Below are 18,070 nucleotides of genomic sequence, written 5' to 3'. Positions count from 1 at the left end.
GCACTTTTGAAGGTTTAGAAACATTCCTACATATGTGTTATTTCATATTTGCTTCCAAATTAGAACAGAGATTATGACTATCCCATGTTACAGGTGGGGAAATGGCACAAAGAGACTTGCCCAAGACCATAGCAAGTTTGTGGCAGAGCCCGGACTAGAAATAAAACCTTCTGTTTCATGGCTTTATCGAAGCTCCCACAGTGCCAAATGTCTCTTTCCAAGTTGTTCCCCAAGGGTACCTAGGCTCTAAGGAATAATCATTATAATAATAACACCAAATATTTATAAAATGTTTACTATGTTAACTTTACATAAATTAACTCAGTCCTCACCACAACTTAAGAGGTTAATATTAGGGGCGACTTGGGTGGCTCAGTTGGTTAAGGGTCTGCCTTCGGCTCAGGTCATGATCCCGGGGTCCTGGGATCAAGCCCCACATCGGGCTCCTGGCTCAGCGGGGAGCCTGCTTCTCCTCCCTCTGCCACTCCCCCTGCTTGTGCTTGCTCTCTCTCTCTGTCAAATAAATAAAATAAAATAAAATAGGTTAATATTATTATCTCCATTTTACAGTTGAAGGAAAGCCCTAGTACACTTAAGTAATTTGCCCAAGGTCACAGTGTCAATAGATGGAATAGCCAGGATATGAACCAGCCTAGAGCCACAGCCCATTGACCACTTGGCAGTGCAGTCAGAACCTATCCACTTCCCACCTGTTTTTGCCTACGGTGCCCCAGACCAACGATGACAATCCTTCAGAGAAGAGTCTTAAAATTCCTCCCCTCCAACCTTACCAGAGTTTGAAGTATGTGTCTTGTATTGTTTAAGCCATAGGAATACTGTTCTATTTCCTTGTGGAAAGAATGAAGGAGAATGGAGAGGAGCAACAAAATAGTTTGGCTCAAAGCCAGACACGTTTGGAACGTTCTAGAAATTTATATCTGCCATGGTTCCTACAAAGATCTTGTCATCTGTCTCCTGCCTGGCTACTAAATAATTTGGATTGCAAGCAACAGAAGCCCAACTTTACTAACTTTAAGCAAAAGGAATTTATTCTAAGGACATACTAGTTTACAGAATCAGAAGAAAACCTTCATCATGGTCTCCAAGTACAGCAAAAGAGGGCAAGCCCCAGTGCACAAGCACCTTTCAAGTTTCTGCTTGTGATCTATTTGATCCTGACTAAAATAAATCACACGCTCCAGCTCAGAGGCAGTGTGGGAAGGGACTGCCCAAGAGCATGGATAGAAGAAGGAAGAATCTGAGGCCATTTTTGCTTTCTCCCACAGATGGTCGGGAACCTTGGCAACTTTAAGCCTCAAGTCAGCAAGAACTAATGTTCAGGCTCTTCAGCGTGCCTCTATCTGAATACCTCAGCTCCCACTATTTTCCTGTGCTGGCGTCAGTCTATCCAAGATTTCCAACAAGTATCTGACTTTGCTTGGGTCATATGCATCAGGGGTGGAGCACCTTGATTCCTGAAGACTTGAATGAGAGGGGGGGAAAAGGTTCGGTTGTGAAGTGGTTACCCAAAATCGTGGGGGAGGGATGCAGGAGAGGCAATATGCGATTTCTTCCATCTGTACTGTTCACTCTATTGAATGTGCCCTTCTGCTCTGAATTATGTGGGTTGAATTTTCCTCTAAAACTTTATTGAAAGCAAAAGTAACAGTTTCAACATGTTACTTGAACAACAGGACATTTAAAACATTTAATTTAAAGACACTTGCTGAGGGGTGCCTGGGTCATGCAGTCGGTTAAGCCTCCAGCTCTCAGTTTTCACTTGGGTCCTGGTCTTAGGGTTGTGAGATGAAGCTCTGCTTTGGGCTCCATGCTCAGCATGGAGTCTGCTTGAGCTTCTCTCTCTTTCTCCCTCTGTCCCTCCCACTCGTGCTCTCTCACTTTCTCTAAAATAAATAATAAATCTCTAAAAAATAAAATAAAAAATAAATAAAGACACTGTGCTAGTGATGACCCTGGCATGGGTCAGGATCTCACAGGCTCACAGATCTCCCTTCTTCCTGCCATTGCTATGTCTTCGCTGGGTGCCGGAGTCCAGCTCCAGCCGGGGTGGGTCTCTCATAGGAAAGGACGGCGTCGGCGAATGAGGAGACACAGACACAGGATCAGGTTGCAAGCATCTCCTCCTGACAGCTTCGGAGGAACTTTATTTATATGTTAGGATAGTTTTGTTTTTCCAAATCTTAGATCATTTTCTGGATTACAGCCATAGCCTTCTTTCATTTTTCCTTTGTAATGATTAACATGACCTTTATTGATTTCTGCTTATTGGCTTTCGCTAAAACTAAAAAACAGTACGCAAAGAGAAAGGTGCTAGACAGAGCGTGACCGTCTTGTTATTTTGTTCTATAGAAACTAATTCTTCGTGGAATTAGTTTCATTATGATTGCTTAGATAGGCGTAACTAAGATGAGTAGTCACTTTATCATGAAACCCCAGAAATATTCCCACAATTATAAAGATTGCCATAAACAAAATGAAAGAGAATAGCAGGAGCCAGCTGTGGAGTCTCCTGTTTTCAGGATCGTCCCCCATACTTGGACTTTGTCAAACAGCATGAGTAGCTTGGCTCGCGCCAACTGGGCACCAAGAGGATAAACCAGAAAGGGAGAGAAGACTGGTGGTCTGATACTGAGGTCATGCCAGTTCTTGACCCTGGCAGGAACTCCGACATTTATTTAGGTTAATTTCCTAATTTCTGCAGAATTGGAAGACTGTTCTTAAAACTCTCCAGAAAACAAGGAGGAGTGGTGATGAAGTCATATTTAGCTAGGTTCTAGGCAACAGGGAAAGCCTGAGGTCATTAGCATGATCACAGGGGAGCTGGGGCATTTAGGATTGAATTACTGCCCAAATAATAGGAGAGTTTAAGGGAATAATAGATTCTTCTTATTTAGCAAGATACTTCTCCCTTTGGACTGACAACCAAGACCATTTTTCTGGTTACAATAGTCCACTTTTACAAAGAACAGGGAAGAGGTGATATCTTTTTGTATATGTGAAGTCATGCTAAGTATTTGAAACATGCCTAATGTACTATATCAGTTTTCTCCAAATGTTTGGTCATGTTTCTCCAAAGACTTGAGCATGAGTTTCTAATGTGTGTGTGTGTATCTGTGTATAATATTATTATTTATAAATTACAAACATACTAGGTATTTTAGTAAATGTTTTATAACATGTAGACAAACATTAGAAATGTTTAAAGGATGGGTTAAAAAGTAAACAAAATTAGAAGCTCTGATATTTTCTTCCCACACCCCAGTGGATCATTCCGTGTACATCTTTGGGTGCATTCCCCCACTTTGGGGACTACTTATCTGGAATATGAAAACATCTTAGACCTGCCCAACAATTCCATAGGCAATTCTTAGTACCAGAGGGATAATAGAAAGTTGGATGTTCTGTCTTGAGCAGAGTGTACTCAAGACTTAACACTTCTCTTATGTGATAGACTAGTGCTGCTTTGTTGTAGTCACAATGACGTTGTGAATGCAGACCCTCCTATCTCTTGTCATCCCCAAGCCTTTGGGGATTTATCTATGCAATAATTATGGAAAGATTCGGACTCATGGAATCATAATCTGAGACAGTCCTCTCTCCTTCTCCATCCCTCTTTCCCTTCCTTCCATTTTTCTTCCTCCTTTCCCTCTTCAATATGTCCTTCAATCCTCATCAGATTAATAATACAACTTCAAAGGCATTCTCTCTCTCTCTTTCTTCCCCCTCTCTTTTTTGCTTCCTTGAGAACTCTGAAATAATGTTTACATATTTTTTATTGTGATAGCTAACATTTATTGAGCTGTGGGCCAGTTAAATTCAGTGTCCATTAATGATCCCATCTACCCTCACGACTTTATGTTATTTGCCTTGACAGTTGAGAAATCCTGAGGTTTAGAGAGGGTGAAGTAGGGTGCCCAAGAGCTCATAGTTTTATAATGGCAGAGCCAGGTTGACCAGACTCCAGGGCCCAAGCTTTACCCTCTCTTGCCTACAGTGACACAAAACAGGCAGTAGAGACCAGCACGAAGCCAGGAATTTAATCTGTTATTACTTCAAACCACTTTTAAACTAGCCTTTCCCTTAGGAGTCTTGTGTCCACCCAGGAGACGCTGGTGTATATATGCTAGACAGTGTGGATGCTATACCAAGTCAGGAAAAGTACCGAGTGGGTGAACCATCTGGAAATAGCATTTCACTGTTTGCCTGCAGATTATCTACCTCATGAGGGCTTCTGAAAAATTTGAGATGTTCAGAAATACAAATCATCTCTACCTGCAAGAATAAATCTATTGTCTTGCTAGAAATTAGTTGCTGTCCTATTTTTCTAAGAAATTATCTTAACTTGATGTGTTGACAGTTTATAAATTTCATCTACCATCAGTCTGTATAAGAATGTCTCTTGGGCTACCTTGATGGCTCAGTAGGTTAAGTATCTGACTCTTGATTTTGGCTCAGGTCATGATCTCAGATCTCATGATCTCCTGAGATCGAGCCCTGTGTCAGGCTCCACACTGAGCATGGAGCTGCTTAAAATTCTCTCCCCTCTCCCCTTGTCCTTCCTCCCACCCTGTGTGTGCATGTGCTCATGCTTTCTCTCTCAAAATAAATAAATAAATAAATATAGAATGTCTCCTTTGATCTTGGTAACTAAGCAGGAGCTGGATAAGTACTGAAATGAAAACAAATTACCAACTCCAAATTTAATTGAAAAGAAGTAGCTTATTTCATTACAGGAGCTGTTGGTTGTTTTGTTATTGTCATTGCTGGAAAGTCCATATAAAATAAAGTAATGAGCTTTGGGCAATATAGGTGAAAGGGAATCATTTATAGAGATCTTTTCAGCTAGTGGAAATTGCCCTTAACCTTTGTATGGGTGATCTTAGACCAGCTGATGGTACCCCTGCCACCAAGAGACCTTTTGAATTTCTCCTGGAAGCTATATTATAGCCTAGCAGTTCACACATAGAAGACAGGCTTGATACAGACTCAGTCCGAATGTCCGCTCTTCTCCTTATCCCCAACAGACATGTACCCAAGCCTGTGTGATACTGTGTGAGAGCCCCCGGCTCTGTTTCTTTGCCCTTATCACAAGCCCCCTGCTGAATTTACAGAGTCAGCCTTGGAGAAGTAGCAGTTCCTGTCACTAAGGCTCAAACGGGTTGTTGCTGGGCTGTTTCCTCATGTGGTAGCCAGAAGAATAGTGAGTAAGGTTAGGGGGGCACACATGGGTGAGACTTCCACTGTGGCAGAGGGACAGGCGGGCCTGATGAGTCACCTGTCCTGGTCACAGTAAGGACATGGACACTGTCCCAGTGCCCCTACAGATGGTCCTTGTCCTGGTCCCCACCTCTGGCACTTCCTGGGTATAAAAACTCTGCTCAACTCAGAGTCAGGATGGAGACCCTCTTTTCCCCTCCCATACGTTCTCCCTTACAGTAACTTCTGGATGCTTCTCCTTCTCTTTTAAGCTCCTGAACCAAAAGAACCTTTTCCACTTCTCCTTTCGCCAGAGATGAGTTGTTTTTTTGAATTTCTATTTGAGTATAGTTGACACACAATGTTACATTAGTTTCAGGTGCAGAACATAGTGATTCAGGTTCTTTATGCCTTATGCTGTGCTCCCTGCGAGTGTAGATACCATCTGTCCCCATACAATGCTACTACAATACCATTAACTATATATTCTCTATGCTGTGTCTTTTATTCTTGTGACATATTCATTCCATAACTGGAAGCCTGTGTCTCTCACTTCCCTTTATTCATTTTGCCCATCCCCCCACCCCTTTCCCTCTAGCAACTATCAGTTTGTTCCCTGTATTTATAGGTGTCATTCTGTTTTTGTTTCTTCATGTTTTTTAATTCCACATATGAGTGAAATCATATGGTATTTGTCTTTCTCAACCTACTTACTTCACTACCATAATACCCTCTAGGTCCATCCATGTTATTGCAAATGACATGACCTCATCCTTTTTTATGGCTGCATAATATTCCAGTGTGTGTGTGTGTGTGTGTGTGTGTGTGTGTGTGTGTGAGATATCTTCCTGATCCCTTCATCTATCTATAGACCCCTTAGGTTGCTTCCATATCTCAGCTATTGTAAATAATGCTACAATAAACATAGCAGTGTATGTATCTTTTCAAATTAGTGTTTTCATTTTCTTTTGGTAAATACCTAGTAGTGGAATTAATGGATCATATGGTAGTTCTATTTTTAATTTTTTGAGGAACCTCCTTACTGTTTCCCACATTGGCTGTCCCACTTTACATTCCTACCAGCAGTGCACAAAGGTTGCTTTTTCTCCACATCCTTGCCAACACTTATTACTTGTCTTTTTTATTTTAGCCATTCTGACTGGTGTAAGGTGATAGCTATCTCATTGTGGTTTTTATTTGCATTTTCCTGTTGATTAGTGATGTTGAATATCTTTTCATATGTCTGTTGGCCATTTTTTAAAAGATTTTATTTATTTGAGAGAGAAAGAGCACAAGTGGAGGGAGGGGCAGAGGGAGAGGGAGAATCTCAAGCAGATTCCCCACTGAGTGGGGCACCCCAGGCAGGGCTCGATCCCAGGACTCTGAGGTCATGACCTGAGCCAAAGTCAGATGCTTAACCGACTGAGCTACCCAGGCACCCCTCTGTTGGCCATTTGTCTTGGGAAAATGTCTATTTAGGACATCATAGAAGAATGTTATGGTCCATTAAGCAGAGCTTCATTGCCCATCCAAAAAGGCTTACACCCTAGAAAGCCCTTTTTGTTCACCCCTCTTTGGTGTGCTCAAATGGTCAAGGATGAGAGGGAAATACAGGGGCTTTTTGCTGTGACAATAACAAATAAATAAAACACAGGTAAGTTTCTCAGCAGGCCTTATTACTAGTTAAGTCTTTGATATACTCTAATGTATAAAACGTTGAGATTAATTTATAAAATAGAATGTTGATTTTTCAGTTTGTTATAGATATTGGAATCTATCCCTGCTCCCTGCCTGTGACCTCTGCTGGGGAACTGGACGTGGTTCCCTCAGACAACCGCAAGGTGTTACAATAAGATCTCTGCCCTGGTGGGAGTTGAAGAATAGCGTCTTCATCTAAGACAACATGAGGAGGTGATATCAGAAAGGCATAGTAAGCCAGGGAACCAGTAAGCCAGTTGAGTGGAGGTTTAGTTCTTAGAGGAAGAAGCCAAAAGCAGGGATCCAAAGATTGAGTACTGGCAAAGTGAGCAGGGGCAAAACAGAAGCAAAGGTTTAGAACCAGAGAGAACAGATTCATCAGGAACACACAAGTTCCTGGGACATTCATCAAACTTAAAGTCTGATGCTTGCTTTTCTGAGCAAAAAGGAGATAAAATGTGTTGGGTTAGCTCATCTTGATCAACAGGGAGGGAGTTAGCAGGGCAACTCAATACTGCTTCCTAGGTCCTCTTAGCAAATAGAAACTAGAATGTAATGTCAAATGCTCCTGCTAGGGATTTGGTCAAATAGTTAAGTGGTAGTTCTATGAATCGGCTTCTTTACTTTGAGGATATCTCTGACCAGCATCAGTGCATCCATCCTATCTCCCGGAGAATGCTAAGTACAGATGAATAGACTCAAACCCTCTGGCTCTCTTTATCAGTGTATTGTGATGACTAAGCAGGTCTCAGCTTTTTTTTATCCCAGTTAGAAGCTCCCTTGATAAAGTTCAGACGAATGACTTTTCTCTCACCCTTACACATTCACACATCAGGGGATGACATCACCTGACCTTATGCCCAAAGGCTTCTTTGTATAAATGGATGTAAATCCTTGTTTTAATTTCTTTTCCCCTACTGAACAATGCTCCTGAAAAGCTGTGGGTCAAGGTAACTCTTGCCAATCTCAAAGGCAATAGGATTTTAGCTTAACAAACAAGCATTAAGAAAATACCAGAGTTAGTGAAAAGTAGGACTTTTTTTTTTTCTAAGATTTTATTTATTTATTTGACAGAGAGATCACAAGCAGGGGTAACGGCGGCCAGCGGGAGAGGGAGAAGCAGGCTCCCCACAGAACAGGGGAAGTCCAATGTGGGACTTGATCCCAGAATCATGACCTGAGCCAAAGGCAGTCGTTTAACCAACTGAGCCACCCAGGTGCCCAAAAGTAGGACTTTTTAAATGTCACCTTGGGCAGTCCACTTAAACTTCCTGAGCCTTGGTCTTCTCAGCAAAATGAAGGGGTCAAGTTTCATTATTTCTAAAATCTCTTCAAGCCTGAAAATTCCATGTGCCTCTTTTTACTCTATAGATCGATCCACAAATATGTAAGGGCCTGCTCTGCATCTGAGGCTTTCAGTATATGCTCTTGTGTAACGGTGACTATGGTCTCATCTTGAGAAAACTGCAATAATCTCAGAATATGTGTTCTTGCCACTGAAAATAACTTCCAATGAATAGCTCTCAGTAAGTTTTTTGCATTTGTCATTGAATGCACACATTAGGTTAACAAATGGGGAAAGAAGATGACAGAGTATCTGCTGTATTCAAAATATCATAGAAACTTAATCTTCCCCCATAGTTCTGACGACTTCTTCAGATTAGTGACTTTGACTACCATTGTAATCATTTAATTTAATCCTTGGGGAACTTAAAATAGATTGTGGTCTAACATTGAAAGAATCCTCCATTTCTTTTTTTTTTTTTCTTTTCACTTTTTTAATTTAAATTCAATTAATTAACATATAGTGCAATACAGAGGTAGAGGTTTCAGAGGTAGAAGTCAGTGATTCATTAGTCTGATATAACACCCAGTGCTCATTACATCACGTGCCCTCCTTAATGTCCATCACCCAGTTACCCCGTCCCCCTGCTTCCCTCCCCTCCAGTAACCCTCAGTTTGTTTCCTAAGAGTCTCTTATGGTTTGTCTCCCTCTCTGGTTTCGTCTTGTTTTGTTTTTTCCTCTCTTACCCTATGATCCTCTGTTTTGTTTCTTAAATGCCACATATGGGTGAGGTCATATGTGGAATTATTTATTCCATTATCACATGATAATTGTCTTTCTCTGACTTATTTCGCTTAGCATAATATCCTTTAGTTCCATCCACACCATTGCAAATGGCAAGATTTCTTTTTTTTTTGATGGCTGAGTTGTATTCCATTGTATATATATATATCACATCTTCTTTATCCATTCATCTGTCGGTGGACATCTGGGTTCTTTCCATAATTTGGCTATTGTGGACATTGCTGCTATAAACATTGGGGTGCAGATGCCCCTTTGGATCACTACATTTGTATCTTTGGGGTAAATATCTAGTAGTGCAATTCTTGGGTCATAGGGTAGCTCTATTTTCTATTTTTTGAGGAACTTCCATACTGTTTTTCAGAGTGGCTGCACCAGCTTGCATTCCCACCAACAGTGTAAGAGGGTTCCCCTTTCTCTGCATCCTCACCAACATCTGTCATTTCCTGACTTGCTAATTTTAGCCATTCTGACTGGTGTGAAGTGGTATCTCATTGTGGTTTTGATTTGTCTTTCCCTGATGCCAAGTAATGTTGAGCATTTTTTCATGTGTCTGTTGGCCATTTGGTTGTCTTCCTTGGAGAAATGCCTGTTCATGTCTTCTGCCCATTTCTTGGTTGGATTATTTGTTCTTTGGGTGTTGAGTTTGATAAGTTCTTTATAGATTTTGGATACTAGCCCTTTATCTGATATGTCATTTGCAAATACCTTCTCCCATTCTGTGGGTTGTCTTTTGGTTTTGTCTACTGTTTCCTTTGCTGTGTAAAAGCTTTTTATCTTGATGAAGTCCCAATAGTTCATTTTTGCCTTTGTTTCCCTTGCCTTTGGAGATGTGTCTAGCAAGAAGTTGCTGTTGCCAAGGTCAAAGAGGTTGCTGCCTGTGTTCTCCTCAAGGATTTTGATAGATTCCTTTCTCACATGTAGGTCTTTCATCCATTTTGAGTCTATTTTTGTGTTTGGTGTAAGGAAATGGTCCAGTTTCATTCTTCTGCATGTGGCTGTCCAATTTTCCCAGCACCATTTGTTGAAGAAACTGTCTTTTTTCCATTGGACTTTCTTTCCTGCTTTCTCAAAGATTAGTTGACCACAGAGTTGAGGGTCCATTTCTGGGCTCTCTATTCTGTTCCATTGATCTATGTGTCTGTTTTTGTGCCAGTACCATACTGTCTTGATGATTACAGCTTTGTAATAGAGCTTGAAATCCAGGATTGTGATGCCACCAACTTTAGTTTTCTTTTTCAACATTCCTTTGGCTTTTCGGGGTCTTTCTGGTTCCATGCAAATTTTAGAATTGTTTGTTCCAGCTCTGTGAAAAAAGTTGATGAAAAAAAGCTCTTTGATAGGGATTGCATTGAATGTGTAGACGTTTCTAGGTAGCATAGACATTTTAACACTATTTGTTCTTCCAATCCATGAGCATGAAACGTTTTTCCATTTCTTTATGTCTTCCTCAATTTTTCATGAATGTTCTATAGTGTTCTGAGTACAGATCCTTTTCCTCTTTGGTTAGGTTTATTTCTAGGTGTCTTATGGTTTTGGGTACAATTGTAAATGGGATCAACTCCTTAATTTCTCTTTTTTTCTGTCTCATTGGTAGTGTATAGAATTGCAACTGATTTCTGTGCATTGATTTTATATCCTGCCACTTTGCTGCATTGATTTTATATCCTGCCACTTTGCTGAATTCTGTATGAGTTCTACCACCATTTCTTTTTTTGTTTGCACCAGTAAAGACATTAGGAAGCTCTTAGGTACTAGCAGTTGTCCCCGTAGTGTCGAATGAGAACCTGATTTTTATACATGGCTTTTGTTTGGCAGCAGCCCAACTCATAATATAAGTAATTTGGAGGTAGCAAGTGGAAGAGATAGTAATTAAAATTATGCTGGATTTTTGGCTTTGGCTTTATTTTATTAAGTCAATAAAATGGAATTCTGGATGATTGTTACTTTTGTTCTGAAAATAATTAGTTTTTGCCTATTTCTTACTGGAGAAATTTGCTGGCTTCCCCGCTCCCTACCTTTAGTGTTTCCAGTATCAGCCACATCAGTCATAAGTGTCATGGGAAAGATCTAACTACTGCTTTATCAACATGGATTACAGCTAAACTGTTTTCTTTCTCTGAGGTTAATTAGCAGGAGTGCTAAAGGTGCGTTTTGACCTTTTATTTCTTTATTTTTGTAAGCAAACAGTATTTTTTTTTTTAAGATTTTATTTATTTATTTGACAGAGAGAGACAGCGAGAGAGGGAACGCGAGCAGGTGGAGTGGGAGAGGGAGAAGCAGGCCTCCCGCCGAGCAGGGCGCCCGATGCCAGGGCTCGATCCCAGGACCCTGGGATCATGACCTGAGCCGAAGGCAGACGCTCAACGACTGAGCCACCCAGGCGCCCCAGCAAACAGTATTTTTAATACAGATTTAATATTTTTTAAATCACCTCTTACCCCATAGGAGACATCTGTTTTCACATCAAAATATTATGAACTATTATATTTCAAAACTTTTTAATACATGTATGCTTTATATCATGAAAATGTACCATTCTAGTAGTAGTAGTAATAACAGCTGACGCCTACTGAACATTTATTACTTGCCAGGCACAATTCTAGCATCTGTATTTTCCCAATAACCCCGCCAGGTAGGATTTAATATTTTCTCAGGGAAAACTGAGTTGCAGAGAAATTAAACAACTTGCCCAAAGTCATTTAGCTAATAAGCTGCTGGTACACAATTGAAACCAAGGCAATCTGACTCCAGTTTGTAGGTACCTTTTACTATTCACTCAACAATATATATCATGATCAGCTTCCACGTAAATAAACATGCATCAGTAGCATTGTCTTGATAGCTGCATGGGATTCCGTTTTCGGGGTATGATACTTAATATGACCAGTCTCCCATTATTGGGCATTTAGGCTGTTTCCAATTTTTCTATGATACAAACATTACTGTGATAAACATACCACTATATACTCTTTGCATGCCTGTCTTGTTCTTTCCTTAGATTACACTCCTGTGAATAGAGTTTTTGGATCACATTTTTTGAGACTTTTATACAAATTTTCAAATTGCCCCTCAGAAAGATTTTTTGAACACTTCCATCAGAGTGTAAATTCCTTTGTGTCACAAATAATGATTATTAGTCATACTAAATTTTTGTCTCTTTGACACAGAGATAATTGTATTTATTGTTTTATAAGGTTAAACTTCTTTCCCAAATAGTTATTAGACATTTATATTTCTTCATTAGCAAATTATCTGTTCTTACCCTATTTTATTTTATTTAATTTTTTGGTGAGGGTGTATCTTTTTTTTAAGAATTTTTTTTTTTTTTTTTTTTTTTAATTTGAGAGAGAGCAAAACATGAGTGCGGTGGGGAGGACAGAGGCAGAGGGAGAAGTGGACTCCCCGCTGAGCAGAGAGCCTGCCTTGGGGCTCCATCCCAGGACTTTGGGATCATGACCTGAGCCCAAGGCAGATGCTTAACTGACTGAGGCACCCAGGTGCCCCAGGTGTATCATTTGTATTAAGAATACACTGTCATATTACAAAAAGGATACCAAGTTTTTGTCATGTATGATACAAATATTTTCCTCCAGAAATTTTACATACAGGTAAGTTGTTTTTTTACATATGAAAGTCTCGAATAATATAATAAAGAGGTTTTAATAAAAAGAGGCTCAGAACTATGGACTCAGAAACAAACTGAGGGTTTAAGAGGGGAGGGGGTGGGGGGATGGGTTAGCCTGGTGATGGGTATTAAGGAGGGCACATATTGAATGGAGCACTGGGTGTTATACGCAAACAATGAATCATGGAACACTACATCAAAAAAATTAATTAATTAATTTTTTAAAAAGAGGCTCAGAAAATATATGACCTAATCTTTGCAAAAACAACTGAAGATGTCTTTCAGTCAATGATAAATGATGGAAAAGTAAGAGCTTACAAATAAGGAAGTCAGTGTTAATAAGGGATTATTTTTTAAAGTTGTATTTGTCAGTCCTTGGGTTCACCCCAAGAAATGCTTTATTTTCATGTGAACTAGAGACCACTTTTGCTTTTCATCTGTAAAAGTATCTTTATTAAGACATTTTTTCTTTATAAATGATTTTGTAGAAAGAAAATCTCATTTCCCGAAATTTGACGTAGGCCCCACTACTGCCCCAGATGATGGATTTTTAAAATGGATTGTAATCATGGGAGATGAAACTGCCAACAGAGAGAATATTTTTTAACAAAGTCTTTTGATTCTTTTTAATGGCTGTCAAAGAGAATACAGAATCTCTAGAAATTAATTTAATTAAAAATTTTCCCTGCAGATTTAAAGAAACTTCATTTAAATTGTATTCCAAGTCTAATGCTTCAAAACTGTCTAGGACTCTGTGTGATTTTAAATAACTTCATTTAGAAAGGAATTTATTGTAAAAAAAAATTATGTTCCGTGGGAACAAAGGCTTTTTTTTTTTTCCCCCCTCCTTTCTTTTTTGGCTTCATAGAGGAAAATGAGAAATGCTATTTTGGGGACAAGATTCTCAACGAAGGGAATCCTTTGGCAGCAAGAATAAACAGCTTTGGCAGAAAAGCACCCTCCAAAGGAAAAGGACTTCGGCTTGTTCAAACTAGGGAGTGGTGATGAGCCCCAAGGCAAAAAGGATATCCCTGGTACAGGGTCTGGGTCAATACCAAGCTGTTTGGGTGGGAACAGTACTGTTACAAAAGTGCCTTAGAGCGGCTTCATAAATAATTGATGAGTTTTGAGATGCACTCCTTTTCCAATTGTCTAGGGAGGATCAGTTACTGTACCAAGGAAGTGATTATATTTTACTCAGGGCCACATTGTTCCCTTTAGCCTTTGATACAATAATAGTAGTAGTAGTAGTAGTAGTAGTAGTAGTAGTAATAGAAATGATAATGATAATAAAATATAAATCCTAAAAACCTGGGTTGTTTACTGACCCTTTTCCCTTCATTTTCCAGAAAATAAATCACACATCTGCAAAAGTGGATTAATGATTAATTTGAAGGAAAGTCTCATTTTTAATTTTAAAATGCTTTGAAATCCTTTTGTAGTTGCTGTGCCTACAGAAAACACCTTTTTTTACCCATTATATATCTGGGGTGAGTGTGGATATGTGTGTATGCATGCTCACATACTTAGCCTACGTTTTCAAAGTGACGTTTTCAATAGAGGGAATTACTCTTTGTTTGAATAAATACACTCGGAAAGATGAATAACAAGCGAGCCATCCCATCCACATGTAATTTCACTTGCAATTACGTATGGCATTGCTGATTTCGTTTGGTTAGATATTTGTGAAGGTTTAGTGAGGTGGTCAGAAAACTCAACTACTTGACTCAACCACTGAGCATCGATTGATTTCTCTTTGATGCCAGATTACTGGCAGTAGAAACAGTGGGTGGAATGGTAGCAGAGATCCCAATATGCATTCCTCCAGGGACAGAGAAAATAGAGCTGCCCCCATGCAAAGTCTCTTTTCTCACTTAGTCAATCAACAAACCTTTTACCGAGTATCTACTATATGCCAGACACAGATTTGTTTTCTGTGCCATTCCTTCATCACAGTCCACTCCTTGCTAAAGGCTTCAATTTCCCCCTCCCTTTCCACAATCCCAGCAGATACACAGGGTCTTTATGCTACCTGAAAAGTTTGGCTCTTTCCCACATGGAAACTCAAGTCCTGTATCACCTCCCTTGAAGGCCCTGCTAAGGTGGAGTTTTATTTATAATAACCCCCCTTTCCCCCCATAAGATAAATAAGCCCAAGATGGAAAAGTATTTTAGAGGAAAAAGAAGAGATTATATTATGAGTGTTTTCTCATGTTACTGTGTACTTGTAAATGTTTTAATGGCTAGGTATTATTCTATTGTATACCCTAGTTTCTTAACATTTACCCAAAACTTGGTTCACAATTTGGATTTATTTCCCTAGGGCAAAATTACAAAGTTACTGTTTATGCACATTTGTAAAACCCTTAATACAAATTGCCAAATGACTTATAGAGAGTTTATAGCAACTTACAGTCCCATTAAAGTTCTGTTTACTGTTCATATCATGGTACCCTTACCCTCACTGAAGACTAAAAACTTTAAAAATCACTGACTGTTTTTAATTTACATTTTTTTTATTACTAGTGAGATTGGACACTTTTTCACATGCTTATTAGACATTTTTAGTTTCTCTCTCCTGAGCTATCTGTATATGTCCTTTGTCTATATTTCTATTGGAGTTTTTATAGTCTTCTTATTCACTTGTATGAACTTATTTCATCTTAAGGGTGTTAATAATTTGTCTTTAATATTTATTGATCACATTTGGGCAAAAAACCCTCCAATTACATTATTTGCAATCACTTAGAACAGATAATTTGTTTTGTTCAATGAGATGAGATCAGCTTTGTATCATTTTATGTAGGAGGTGGTTTTCAATGTCTAAAAATTATTGTATACCTTAGAGCATAGTAAGGACAACATCTATTCTAGAAACTTCTATCAAAGGGAGAATGTATAAGAGTTAAACTACAAGGGACCTTGGTCCTATCGGTGCTTCTATATCGATAGACCCATTTGAATTCTTACTGCATTTGATGTGTGGCCCCTGTGCTGTGCTTATTACAAAATTATAAGATCTGTGCCCAAACTAGCACTTGACACAGGTAATGAGCTGCTTTGGAATTTCCAGATAAAATTCTAGTCATCCTTCACTCCCATACCTCAGTTTCCCAAACTTCTAAGAGGCCCTGAATAGCAGCCCTCATATGTTCTCCTTTTTCTTTTAGACAGTTCTTCCTCAGTCCAGGAAGATGAAGAGGTAGAGATGGAGGCCATCAGCTGGCAGGCCTGTAGTCCAGCCATGAATGGACATCCTGCCACTCCACTGACCTCTGCTCGTTTCCCCAGCTGGGTCACTTTTGATGACAATGAGGTCAGCTGCCCTTTGCCACCAGTCACCTCTCCCCTGAAGCCAAACCCACCACCTGTTGCATCTGTGATCCCAGATGTGCCTCATCACTCAGCTGGGTCATTTAAGAAGAGGGAACGTCCCAAGAGCACTTTGATGAACTTTTCCAAAGTTCAGAAGCTGGACATCTCATCCTTAAACCATCCACCTTCCGTAACCGAGGCTCCACCTTGGAGGGCAACCAATCCTTTCCTGAATGAGACTCTGCAGGATGTCCAACCCTCCCCTATCAACCCTTTCATTGCTTTCTTTGAGGAGCAGGAGAGGCGCTCCCAAAACAGTTCCATTTCCAGTGCCACAGGCAAGAGCCAAAGAGATTCTCTCATTGTCATCTATCAGGATGCCATCAGTTTCGATGACTCAAGCAAAAACCAGTCCCACTCTGATGCTGTTGAAAAACTCAAACAACTCCAGATTGATGATCCTGATCGTTTAGGCAGTGTGACATTACCAGATGATGACCCTATAGCCTGGGTTGAACTAGATGACCACCCACCTGGTTCAGCACTGTCCCAGCCCAGGGATGGGTGGCCAATGATGCTAAGGATCCCTGAGAAGAAAAACATCATGTCATCTAGGCACTGGGGACCCATCTACATCAAACTGACAGACAGTGGTTACCTGCAGCTGTATTATGAGCAGGGTCTAGAAAAACCGTTCCGTGAGTTCAAACTGGAGATCTGCCATGAAATTTCGGAACCCCGGCTCCAAAACTATGACGAGAATGGCAGGATCCACAGCTTGCGAATAGACCGTGTCACCTACAAGGAGAAGAAGAAATACCAGCCCAAACCTGCTGTGGCCCACACGGCAGAGAGGGAACAAGTGATTAAGCTGGGCACCACCAATTATGATGACTTCCTGAGTTTCATCCGCGCTGTTCAAGACCAGCTCATGAACCTGCCAGTGTTGTCAATGGACTTGAGCACAGTTGGCTTGAACTACCTTGAAGAGGAGATTACTGTGGATGTCAAGGATGAATTCTCTGGCATTGTGAGCAAAGGAGACAACCAGATTCTCCAGCACCATGTCTTGACACGGATCCACATTCTGAGTTTCCTCTCTGGGCTGGCAGAGTGCCGCCTGGGCCTCAACGATGTCCTCGTCAAAGGGAACGAAATAGTTTCCCGGCAAGACATCATGCCCACCACCACCACAAAGTGGATCAAGCTCCATCAGTGCCGTTTTCATGGGTGTGTGGATGAGGATGTATTCAACAACTCACGGGTTATTCTGTTCAACCCTTTGGATGCCTGCCGGTTTGAGCTCATGCGGTTCAGGACAGTATTTGCGGAGAAGACCTTGCCTTTCACACTCAGGACAGCAGCAAGCATCAACGGGGCAGAGGTGGAGGTGCAGAGCTGGCTTAGGATGTCAGCCGGCTTCTCCTCTAACCGAGACCCGCTCATTCAGGTTCCCTGTGAGAATGTGATGGTTCGTTACCCTGTGCCCAGTGAGTGGGTGAAAAACTTCCGCAGGGAAAGCGTCCTGGGGGAAAAGTCTTTAAAAGCCAAAGTGAACCGGGGGGCGAGTTTTGGCTCAACTAGTATGTCTGGCTCTGAGCCTGTCATGAGAGTAACTCTGGGAACTGCCAAGTACGAACATGCCTTCAACTCCATTGTGTGGAGGATAAACCGACTGCCTGACAAAAATTCAGGTAGGTAGTGGTTTCTCTTCTGTGAAAACTGCCACATGGTCACACGAGAGCTGGGGTCAGAGTTCTGCATTCTGTTCCCCTATGAAGGGCTGGGTTTTGTTGTGTGACAGAAATAAGGTTAACGGAGAAGTGGGACCAGAGAAGCAAAAATACTTGAGCAAAAAGTAAGTAAGAAACACGAATGACCTAGTTCACTCCGTTTTCTCACTCCCTTATTATCCTACTTCTAGAAAACTCTGCGTTATTCTTCTCAGCTGAGCTGCTAAGCAGATTTGCATAGCAGCTTATGAATTTGTATTCTTTTTCTGACTCATTCAAGTATTACCTGTGATGCCGGAAGCTGTCTATTTCTAGATCCTAGAAAGTCTCTGGATTCTGAAGAGGTATCTTTCTCACTGCCTTGAGTAGGTAAAGGGGCCAGTCATATATACA

At 40.6% G+C, this 18,070-nt stretch overlaps 1 protein-coding gene across 7 annotated transcripts in view; it reads left to right on the top strand.

The window, feature by feature from the left end:
- The window catches only part of STON2 (stonin 2), a 144,202-nt gene that overhangs the window by 112,136 nt on the left and 13,996 nt on the right, over positions 1–18,070 (top strand). For all 7 annotated transcript variants that reach the window (XM_045901342.3, XM_045901347.3, XM_045901348.3 and 4 more), the window contains one exon: positions 15,800–17,638. In XM_045901342.3, the coding sequence (XP_045757298.1) occupies positions 15,800–17,638 (1,839 nt within the window). The remainder of the gene's footprint in view (positions 1–15,799; positions 17,639–18,070) is intronic.

The sequence above is a fragment of the Mirounga angustirostris genome, unplaced genomic scaffold (genome assembly GCF_029215605.1).
Source record: "Mirounga angustirostris isolate CCGP_5_RB_7025 unplaced genomic scaffold, mMirAng1.0.hap1 SCAF_9, whole genome shotgun sequence".
NCBI classification, from domain to species: domain Eukaryota; kingdom Metazoa; phylum Chordata; class Mammalia; order Carnivora; family Phocidae; genus Mirounga; species Mirounga angustirostris.
This window is presented reverse-complemented; position numbering and strand designations above follow the sequence as displayed.